The sequence below is a fragment of the Neofelis nebulosa genome, chromosome 12 (genome assembly GCF_028018385.1).
Source record: "Neofelis nebulosa isolate mNeoNeb1 chromosome 12, mNeoNeb1.pri, whole genome shotgun sequence".
Lineage (NCBI taxonomy): Eukaryota > Metazoa > Chordata > Mammalia > Carnivora > Felidae > Neofelis > Neofelis nebulosa.
Window position 1 is genome coordinate 49,159,854 of NC_080793.1, and position 11,404 is coordinate 49,171,257.

At 49.6% G+C, this 11,404-nt stretch overlaps 2 protein-coding genes across 2 annotated transcripts; both read left to right on the forward strand.

The window, feature by feature from the left end:
* The first annotated feature begins 617 nt into the window (after nucleotides 1-617).
* On the forward strand, nucleotides 618-1,475 carry LOC131490865 (interferon omega-1-like). Its single transcript, XM_058693306.1, has one exon. The coding sequence runs from the start codon at nucleotides 739-741 to the stop codon at nucleotides 1,327-1,329; it is 591 nt and encodes a 196-aa protein (XP_058549289.1). The 5' UTR covers nucleotides 618-738; the 3' UTR covers nucleotides 1,330-1,475.
* An 8,899-nt stretch (nucleotides 1,476-10,374) lies between these two features.
* Nucleotides 10,375-10,959, forward strand: LOC131490866 (interferon alpha-like). The gene has a single exon (XM_058693307.1). The coding sequence runs from the start codon at nucleotides 10,390-10,392 to the stop codon at nucleotides 10,957-10,959; it is 570 nt and encodes a 189-aa protein (XP_058549290.1). The 5' UTR covers nucleotides 10,375-10,389.
* Nucleotides 10,960-11,404: the final 445 nt, after the last annotated feature.

Genomic DNA, 11,404 nt, shown 5'->3' on the forward strand with positions numbered 1-11,404 from the left:
AGGTTTTGAAAAAAATGTTGGAGGCCATGCCAATTGTTCCCTAACCATGACCTGGAGTAAACATTTCCATCAACCATTCTTTTCATCACTATCCAGTAAGAAAGAGGGCGGTGAAATTAGCCACTTGCTTGATTTCATGTACCAGTGAATTTAAGTATCTCCAGTGTTGAAATATTTTCCTTAATTCCCGAGTTTTCCTGTCATTTTTTAAAATGAAGAATACTTACTTGATTCTAGGGACAAAATTATTTTTATTTATTTTCCTATTATCCTTGAATAGACCAGAAAGAGGATATTATTTATTTTAAATTTAGATTTTTAACATCCTCAGCACTGATGAACATGCTTGCCTGAAACTGATCTGCTTGAGAAATGGAAGTTTGGTCCATCTGCATTCGCATGTCCCTACTCACATTTCCAGCTTCCCTCACTTGATGAGAGAGCATCCCTCTCTCCACTGGGATCCATTGGGATGGACATATCAGAAGTTTATTGGGAAATGAATCTTCCATTGCCAACGTAGTATTTTAGATTGATGACATCTTCTTACACAATAAGGAGAATGCATAAATGAAAACAAAAAAAAAGGGAAGTAGAAGTGGAGAGGATGTTCAGAAAATGAAATTGTCCGCGTTCCCTATTTAAGAGCCATGCTTCGAGGCCGTGCTCAGAGAACCTCGGCCCCGAGGTCCCCCAGCCGCCCAGCTCAGCCCGCCCAGCAGCCCCCTCGGCTTCCCCATGGCTCTCCTGCGCCCTCTGCTGACCGCCCTGGCGCTGCTCACCTGCCGCCCTGGAGGCTCTCTGGGCTGTGCCCTGCCTGGGAGCCACGCGCAGGTTAGCAGGGACAACTTGGTGCTCCTGGGCCAGATGCGGAGACTGTCCCCTTTCTTGTGCCTGCGGGCCAGAAAAGACTTCCGCTTCCCCCGGGAGATGCTGGAGGGCGGCCAGCTCCGGGAGGCCCAGGCCGCCGCCGCCGTCCTGCGGGAGCTGCTCCAGCAGACCTTCAACCTGTTGCACACGGAGCGCTCCTCGGCGGCCTGGAGCCCCGCGCCGCTGCACCGACTCCGCTCTGGCCTCCACCTGCAGCTGGAAGCCCTGGACGCCTGCTTGGTGCAGGCCACGGGCGAGGGAGAGCGCGCCCCGGGGATGCACGGCCCTGCCCTGGCCATCAAGAGGTACTTCCAGGACATCCGCGTCTACCTGGAGGACCAGGGATACAGTGACTGCGCCTGGGAAATTGTCAGGCTGGAAATCATGAGAGCCTTGTCCTCCTCGGCGACCTTGCAAGACAGCTTAGCCATCAAGGATGGAGACCTGGGGTCACCTTGAAGTGATTCTCAATGACTCACGTGCCACATCACCCTGCACTATGTCTGCTCACCTCAAGAGACTCTCACTGCAGCCTTCATTACAGAATTTATTGACTTTAATTCCACAAATATTTTGTGAGTAGTATTAAGCAAGAATATGTAAAAAAAAAAAAAAAAAATCCGGCTTCAGGATCATCAGTCCTTAAGAGATGATTGCCCTGATGTTATTTATTTATTGTTTATTATTTATTTATTTATTTATTCATTCATTCTTTTGACTAATTTATATTTATATTTCCCTATAAAGGTTTTTGTCTTTACATTGTGTTAAAATGTGTAAAACGTATTCACCTTTTCATTTTATTAAATATGCATTTTGTCTTAATAAATTCTTATCAAAGACAACTTGTTGAGTCTCTTTATTCTTAAAACCTAAGTCCAGGGTGCCCGGGTGATTCAGTCAGTTGGGTGCCCAACTTTCACTTGGGTGGTGATCTCACAGTTCATGAGTTTGAGCCCAGAGTCGGGTTACTGATAAAGGCCCTACTCACTTTTCCACCTTCCCCCGCTTGATGAGAGAGCATCGCTCTCCCTCATCCCAAGCCTCACCATGGTGCCCTTCCCCTGGGTGCAAAACCTCTGTGACCCCCAACAGAGGGACAGTTCCAGAAGGCTTAGCTTTGGACAGATTTCCTTGGCGCACAGCAGAGAAGGCTCTAGTAAGATGCTTATACTTTTTCAGTGACCTCTCCTCTCTCCTGACAGTGTTTTCCTTTCCACATAAAAAAAGTGAGCATCAGATGTGCCTCATTTTCATCTTCTTCATCCCAGCCCTACAACCACCTGTAGGTATGATCTTGCTTCTGTCATTCTGTTCATACCCAGACTATTTGAAGTTCTCTGTGGTGTCTGTTCCCAGATCGCGGTCAGGTCGTCCTGCCCTCACTGTAACGTGGCTTCAGCCTCCCTGTTCTCCTGAAACTGCTCGGCCCAGGTTTACACTAAACCACATCTTACTGAGGTCAGAGATTGCTGTCAGCCAGCCCTGGCTGCCATTTCCAAACATCTGAGCCCTTTGGCCACGCCTCCACTTTCAAGTCTGACCTCCATGTGGCTTCTGTGTCTCTACTGTCTTCTGCTTTCCTGCTCCTGCCCCGCTCTTTCCTTTGTTGACTATTTTCTCTCATCTTGGGGCAATCTGGGTGTTCCTCAAAATTCCATGCTGGGTGCCACATTCCTTCCTCTCTGCGCATACAGACTCAACCTCCCAAATAATTCCGAGTGTCATCTCTGAGATATGACTTCCAGGTGTGTGTCTTTGCCCAGAATCGTATCACGAGCATTAGTCATCATCTCCAAACTCTTATTTCTGTCTGCGCTCCTACAATATCTCCACTGATCATGTTCAGAATTGACCATCATGCATTTATTTGGCGAACTCCTACAGATCCTTGGATGCCAGCTTGGCAGATGCTTCTTGTAGAGTTTGTGCCCCTTTCATGCTCCTTTGTGCTCCCAGCGTCCTGTCCTTTCCCTGTCCTGGCCACAGAATGACGTTACTTGAAAGCTCAATGACCCAGAACCACCAGACTGGAAGCTCTGTGACAGCAGGCGGTGTGTCCACTATTTCGTTGTATCGGGCACCCACCGCAGCGCCCACGGACAGAAGATGTATTCACTACTTCGTTGTTGAAAGTGAAATTCCAAGATTCTGTAATATCTTTCACTTTGGTGTCTAGTTCATGCAATCGCTGAAATGGAATCAACAATCATCACACATGATTTCTCCAAGAAACTATAAGTCCAGTGGACCAGCGCCAGCTGCTATAATCTGTCAGAGTGTCCACTCCACCTCCTTCATCATTGTAGAAAGGATTCCTACGTAATTACTTACTCCTTATGGTTAGCCTTCTCTGCCACAGTGTTCCACTAAAGAAAATAATATTTTTGTTTTATTTCCCAACACATTCACCAACACAAGTGAATTACTGAGATACTTCAAAATATTTCTTTATGAGTCCTTGAAATGAGTCAAACTGTTTATGTTCCCCTTGGATTTAAAGACACCTTAAGCAATTAAGCACACTTGGATCTCATTATGAGTAAGACATAACGTTGAAGTTAGATTTCATATCCCTGAAGCAAGTGAACACAGACGACAAAACCGGTCATACAATAATATGACAAGTACATTTTGTAAATACAACACTTGCTGTGGATAAATGCATAAATTATAATTCTTAAACATGTAAAAATGTAGTGTCTATCCATTCCAAAGTAGAGTCCCCGTATTATTGAAAAAATGAAACTGTCAAAAATGACTGAGCACAGTTCACAGCTGAAGGCAAAAAAAAGGTCTTTGAATTGGGTGACTATTCACAAGTGGAAGCCATTTAGGCGTTGATGAGACTCAGTTGTGGATGGTTGGCAAGACCCCATTTCCTGCGAAGCAAGGGATCCTGAGACCATGCTGTCACTCCTGGGATTCTGCCCCTATTCACCACTTGAGTACCTGTAAGCCATGTTCTTCCCCCAAGGGAGTGGACTGCTAAAAGGTCGGATTTTGCTTATACTACTTTGTGACAGCATCCTTAAGCCAGCTCCCTCCCCACCGACCAGGCTCAGGGCAATAGCTCTCCCAGTAAAGCCTCCTCCTCTCCTCCCTTCCAAAGGTGGTCCCTTTTCTATATGGAGTCTTGCAGTTTTTGTCATTCAAACCTCCGGTTGATATCTTTGGTGTTCAGAATGATGTAATAACTATCTAGCTGTGTTTGAGGGACTAGACAAGCTAAGGGTCACCCTCTGCCATCTTAACTCCCAAGCTCAGTTGTGGAAGGTTGAGTCCGAGTCTCCTCTCCAACTTCCCGGGTTTTCTGATGAGCTTATGAATACAGAGAAAGCACTTCTTGATTTCCGCTTCTGAATTTCCAGTCTGACAGCGTCCCGGGCAGAGCAGCTATGTACTGTCTTGCCAGAGAAGACTGATTCTTTGCAGCTAGCTCCCCACAGGCAGGCTGGCGTCCTCGTTGCTCGGGAGGGTCTTTTCCTTCCCCATCTCCTGCGCCGAACTGGTCACCGGGTCGTCCACCTTCTCATCGAGTCCAGTGAGCACTTTCAGCGGTTCGTGCTGGATCGTCGTGAAGTTGGATCATCATCTCCTGAAGACAGAGGTGGCCTGCGCTCTTTGGAACTGGCTGCCATGCACCTGCTTCTGGGGAAACCTGAAAATGTTCTCGGTCCTTCAGGCACGACAGCAAGGACGATCCTCCCCGCATACTGCAGAACTGTGACGGTCTCCAGCGTGGGCAGGCCACGGTTCTGGGCCAGGTCGCCGCAGGGGGTGCTGACAGAGCTGGAGAGCATCGTCTCCAGTGTCATCATGAAGAGGCTGGCAGGCCCCAGGCGGGCGTGATGACGCACAAGTCCACCCCGGGGAGACTTTACCCAGCTGCTCTGAACACCTTCTTGCACATGAGGTTCTTCATTAGGCCGGGACTGCCGCCTCGGTTCTTCTCCCGATCTTCTTTCCACTTTTTGTCAGGGCTTCAGACAACGTCATGACCTCAACACTTCCTTTGTATTGTGACGCTGCAGATCAAACACACTCATGGAAATAATAGAAGTCTCAGTCCAATAGGATACGTTCACCTAAATGAGACCCCAGGTTGAAGTAAAAACCCGACTCTCCGTCCATGTCTCTTTTTCAATTCTAAAAAGAACGCTCAGTGGTTTGATCCAGGTACCATTCTTCCACTTCTTCCAATGCACTCGAAGACAACATGCCCCAACCCTCTGCATTTCCCTCGTAAGGGGCTCTCCATTAACTTTGAATTCTCCCCTATTTCTTTACAGGAGACATGGCTCATATATTCTGACACAGTCTGAAGATAATAGAGGCATAAAGGTGAACTTCAAAGGTTAACTTACAGAGTTCTCTGCATCCTGTCCCCCAGAAGGTGCTGCCTGCACAACACGCGGAAGGCAGTGTGTGGCCATGTGGACTCACAGAAGGCAAGACAGGGATGGTGACTGCCCTCCAGGGAACAAGGAAGGCAGACATTAAAGACATGGTTCAGATTAATGAGGCAGCAGTACAGTCAGTGCAGCTAAGGGCACGTACTAAGAGCTGAGGAAGAGGAGGGACTGGAGAGCGGCAGAAAACCCCACTTTTGAAGACACCTGTGGCTGCGGAGGATAAATGACACCAGATTTTCATCTCCTCCTCCAAAAGAAGTGGAGACAACATTAGTAGTGGTCACACAGGAAAGTGTAAAGATTAAATGAGATAAAGTTTGCAAATTTTAGGCTGATCATAGATGAGAATCCACCTGACCGCAGTAAATGGTAGCTGCCTGCAGGGCTAGTAGGACGTCCAATGCTGGGTAGAGTCCACACTCAGCCAAACCAGCTCAAGCTTTCAGTGAAGCTCCCCTAACACCCTCAGGGGTGTGCATGGGGAGCCCCTCCCCCCACCCAGGACCCTCCTGGAGAGGGCAGTGTCTGCAGGACTGTGAAGGACCAGAGCCCAAGTTTCCCCTCTGGGGTCAGTACCTGGAGCATAAAGGAGAGAGATCTCACAGCGCAAAGAAGGTCTTTGCGGGGAACCAGCCTCTTGAAAGTTGTCTGACAGAAATGGCTGCTCTGTGAATCGTATAAAGCGGTCAGAGCTCCTTCCCTCAGGCTCACTCACCTTCAGACCACTTCCGGTGATAGTTTTGAAGGCACAGTGGAGAAGACACAATTTGTAGAAACGAGGAAACCAGTTTTAAAAATTATGAAGGAGAGGGTGATGAGAAATGGGACATTCCTAGAGGTTCAGCCACTGACTTTCACAGCCCTAATTCAAAAGCTATTTCCTGGGTTAGTATTTGGGTAAAGCAAGTGAGTGCTTCCTTCAAGTACTAAATTTAAAGAGGCACCAAATCTAAGTAATCAAGATAAATACCTTAATGCAATACTTTAAAATGTAAGCTAACGCAAAACATCCATGAGGTACAAAATATCAACATGTTAAATACAGAGGAGAACTGACCTTGCACGTGCAACTTCCTGAGTCTTCAAAGGAGCCACGGTGCATATGAAATTTTGGCAAATTCCATTCAGTCTATGAATTTCTTGCCAAAGAAAATAAAAAGATCTCACCTGCCAAATGTGCTGACTGCTTGTGCACAACACCACCCTTCCTGTTTAACCATAGAGTCAAGTTGGAATACTGGGAGAGAAGTTTCATTAACCAGGAGTTAAATAAAAATGACATGAAGTTTGTCAGGGAGACACAAGAAATGGTCAAACGTACAGTTCTACCAACTGTAAGAAGAAGTAATCTCCACTATATTATTGAGTTTGTTTCCATCAATGGTGGAGGAGTAAAGTTATATTCAATTGTGGTTTTGCGGTAAATATGCATTCAATCCCACTGCCAAAGTTCACGAAAATAGCGGTTGAATATCTTAATATGAGAATGTTTAATATCTTATGTCTGATATTTTAATGTAATATTCACTATCAAATACGTCATGGTGACCCAGTTGACGACAGTGCTGTGCGAGATTCTCAATTCCTCCTTTGCAAAGTGCCATCTGTTGACGCCTGCGCACCAGCTTCCCGCTGGCCAATGTTGCTAGAAGTCAGCAGAACGCTAGTGGGCGCCACACTTCCTCACAAAGAGCATCCAGATGCTGGGGGCGCGCGGCTGTCTCCCACGACTGTATCACGCTTTGGTCCAGGAGCGTCCTATCGCCCCATCGCCCCATCGCCCAATCGCCCCGTCGCCCCATCGCCCCATCGCCCCATCGCCCCACCGTCCCACCGTCCCACCGCCCCATCGCCTATCGTCCCATCGTCCCATCGCCCCATCGCCCCATCGTCCCATCGACCCATCGTCCCATCGCCCCACCTTCCCATCGCCCATTGTCCCATCGTCGCATCGCCCCATCGTCGCATCGCCCCATCGTCGCATAGCCCCATCGTCCCATCGCCCCACCTTCCCAGCGCCCCATCGCGCATTGCCCCATCGTTGCATCGCCCCATCGTCCCATCTTCCCATCGCCGCATCGTCCCACCGCCCCATCGCCCATTGTCCCATCGTCGCATCGCCCCATCGTCGCATACCCCATCGTCCCATCGCCCCATCGTCCCATCGCCTCACCGTCCCATCGCCCCATCGCGCATTGCCCCATCGTTGCATCGCCACATCGCCCCATCGTCCCATCGTCCCAATGCCCCATCGCCCCATCGCCCCATCGTGCCATCGTCCCAATGCCCCATTGCCCTATCGTCCCATCGCCCCATCGTCGCATCGCCCCATCGTCACATCGTCCCATCGCCCCATTGCCCATTGTCCCATCGTCGCATTGCCCCATCGTCGAATAGCCACATCGTCCCATCGCCCCACCGTCCCACACCCCCATCGCTCATTGCCCCATCGTTGCATCGCCCCATCGTCCCATCGTCCCATAGCCCCATCGTCCCATCGTCCCACCGCCCCATCGCCCATTGTCCCATCGTGGCATCGCCCCATCGTCGCATAGCCCCATCCTCCCATCGTCCCATCGCCTCACCGTCCCATCGCCCCATCGCGCATTGCCCCATCGTTGCATCGCCACATCGTCCCATCGCCCCATCGTCCCATCGTCCCATCGCCCCATCGCCCATTGTCCCATCGTCGCATTGCCCCATCGTCGAATAGCCACATCGTCCCATCGCCCCACCGTCCCACACCCCCATCGCTCATTGCCCCATCGTTGCATCGCCCCATCGTCCCATCGTCCCATAGCCCCATCGTCCCATCGTCCCACCGCCCCATCGCCCATTGTCCCATCGTGGCATCGCCCCATCGTCGCATAGCCCCATCCTCCCATCGTCCCATCGCCTCACCGTCCCATCGCCCCATCGCGCATTGCCCCATCGTTGCATCGCCACATCGTCCCATCGCCCCATCGTCGCATCGTCCCATCGCCCCATCGCCCATTGTCCCATCGTCGCATTGCCCCATCGTCGAATAGCCACATCGTCCCATCGCCCCACCGTCCCACAGCCCCATCGCCCATTGCCCCATCGTTGCATCGCCCCATCGTCCCATCGTCCCACCGCCCCATCGCCCATTGTCCCATCGTCGCATCGCCCCATCGTCGCATCGCCCCCTCGTCGCATAGCCCCATCGTCCCATCGCCCCATCGTCCCATCGCCTCACCGTCCCATCGCCCCATCGCCCATTGCCCCATCGTTGCATCGCCCCATCGTCCCATCGTCCCACCGCCCCATCGCCCATTGTCCCATCGTCGCATCGCCCCATCGTCGCATCGCCCCATCGTCGCATAGCCCCATCGTCCCATCGTCCCATCGTCCCATCGTCCCATCGTCCCAATGCCCCATCGCCCCATCGTCCCATCGCCCCATCGCCCCATCGCTCCATCACCCCATCGTCCCATCGTCTCATCGTCCCACAGTCCCGTCGTCCCTTGATTCCGACGCCTGATCACCCCGTCGTCCCATCGCGCTAACGTCCCACTGTCCGCTCACCCCGTCGCTCCATTGCCCCCTCCTCCCACCCTCCCATCTTCCTGCCTTCGGGCCCTGTCCTCCGTACCCTCTTACCCCCCAATCCTGTCCGAGCCGGTCTCGGCCGCGGCCTCGGGCGCACACGCTACCCTAGGCTGACAGCGCGATTCAACGCGCTCACGTGGGTTCGGAGCGTCCAGTTCGTTTAGGAAACGATTGTTGGAAAAAATGGCCCGGCTGCACTTTCGGCGCAAAAGGAGCGTCCTGGACACAGGGAGCCCAGAAAACTCAAGGTCCACGCCTCCCTCCCCGTGGAGGATGTTCCTGGAGGAGGAAGCACAGAGGAGGTGCCCGCCAGGCGTGAAGGGCGGGGAGAAGCAGGGCTTTGCGGGGATATAAAAGCAGCACACAGTTGGCGCCGAGAGCGCCTCAGCCCTCGCTTTGCCCTGGCGCTCTTGGAACGGCTCAGCCTGGAGTCCCCCGAAGCTGCCCAGAAGCTGCCCCGACGCTCCGCTTTCGGGTTCAAAGTCACAGCTTCTTTGCCCCAAAGCCACTTCCGAAAAGGACGGCCGCGGGCCACCTGCCGGCCGCCTGGAAAACCACCGAAATCGTCAATGGCCCAGTAGCTGGATCGCCAGAGGACTCTCCCTCCATCATTTGCTAGATTTCAAAGCTGTGTTGTGAGAGGTGGCCTTCCCTTACCTAGAAGAGGCCACGGTGCTTACGTTGGAGCCTTAGCGTGAACTGGGCTCTAAAACTACATGCGAGTAGTTTCTATTTGATCATTTAATTCTACTAAAGTTATTCAACTCATTTATAATTATGTCAATTGCTGAAAAGAAACCGATGTTGAGAATATCTTGATGAATATCTAGCTGCTAGTGAAATGAAAAATTGTTTTTTGATACGAAGCAAACTTAAAAGTTAAGACCTAAAAATACATGTTAAGACAATACTGTAATTTTTCATTTGTTTTTAGAAGTTCTTGAAAACGTTTTAAGTATATCATTACATGTATATTATTATTGCCTTTGTATAATTTTCAATTTGAATATGTAACTTAATACATTACTATTTATATACGTAAATATGTTAAAATTTGCTCTGCAAACTTAGCTATAGAGATAAATAAAATGTTAATAACTTTAAATTTACTTTTAGCTTAAAATTTTTATCAATTTTAACCCTGCCTTGGATAAAAAAGGAAGTTTGGCACTCTCTTTTTCTATGTATAAAGGATAGATATAGAGAGAGTACATAAATAGATATAGAGTATAACTGTGTCATTAAAATTTCATTAGGGGTTCAATTAGCAAAAAAAATCTAAAAGGGCTCAGGGGTCAGGGGAAGGGGGCAATAATTAAATAAAATGGTTGAGAAGCACTGCTCTAAACCCATCTGGAGAATGCAAAATGAAAAACAGAAAACAAAAATAGGAAGTAAGAGGAGATTCAGAAAATGGAAACTCACGTGTTCCCATTTAGGAGGTGCGCACAAGGGAAGATGTTCAGAGAACCTAGAGCCACGGGTCACAGAGTCGCCCACCCCAGCCAGGCCGACAGCATCTGCAAGATCCCCGATGGCGCTGCCGTCTTCCTTCTTGGTGGCCCTGGTGGCGCTGGGCTGCAACTCCGTCTGCTCTCTGGGCTGTGACCTGCCTCAGACCCACGGCCTGCTGAACAGGAGGGCCTTGACGCTCCTGGGACAAATGAGGAGACTCCCTGCCAGCTCCTGCCAGAAGGACAGAAATGACTTCGCCTTCCCCCAGGACGTGTTTGGTGGAGACCAGTGCCACAAGGCCCAAGCCCTCTCTGTGGTGCACGTGACGGACCAGAAGATCTTCCACTTCTTCTGCACAGAGGCGTCCTCGTCTGCTGCTTGGAACACCACCCTCCTGGAGGAATTCTGCACGGGACTTGATCGGCAGCTGACCCGCCTGGAAGCCTGTGTCATGCAGGAGGTGGGGGAGGGAGAGGCTCCCCTCACGAACGAGGACTCCATCCTGAGGAACTACTTCCAAAGACTCTCCCTCTACCTGCAAGAGAAGAAATACAGCCCTTGTGCCTGGGAGATCGTCAGAGCAGAAATCATGAGGTCCTTGTATTATTCATCAACAGCCTTGCAGAAAAGATTAAGGAGCGAGAAATGAGACCTGTTCAACATGGAAATGACTAAAGTGTGACGAATCATATCACACTTTCCACGTGTTCTGCCATGTCAAAGAGTCATTTCTGCTGTGATTGTGACATGAATGGCATCAATCTGTCAATATTTTCAGGAGTATTAAGTACATCATGTCAACTCTACAAGCACTAGTCACTTTCCGATGACCTTGCTGATCTATTTAACAATTTATTTATTTACTTAACTATTTATAAGATTTAAATTATATTTGAATAATAATGATGTACTTTCACTTTGTGCTTAAGAGAAAAATATATTCTTTATATTTATTCAACTTATTATTTTCTTTATTAAATATTTTCTATAGAAAAATTCTTGTCTTTGTTTATCATTTAAAAAAGAAACAACTCTGATGAAAGAATGGATTGTGCAATTCGCTTATTCATTACATTATTCACGTTACACATTAA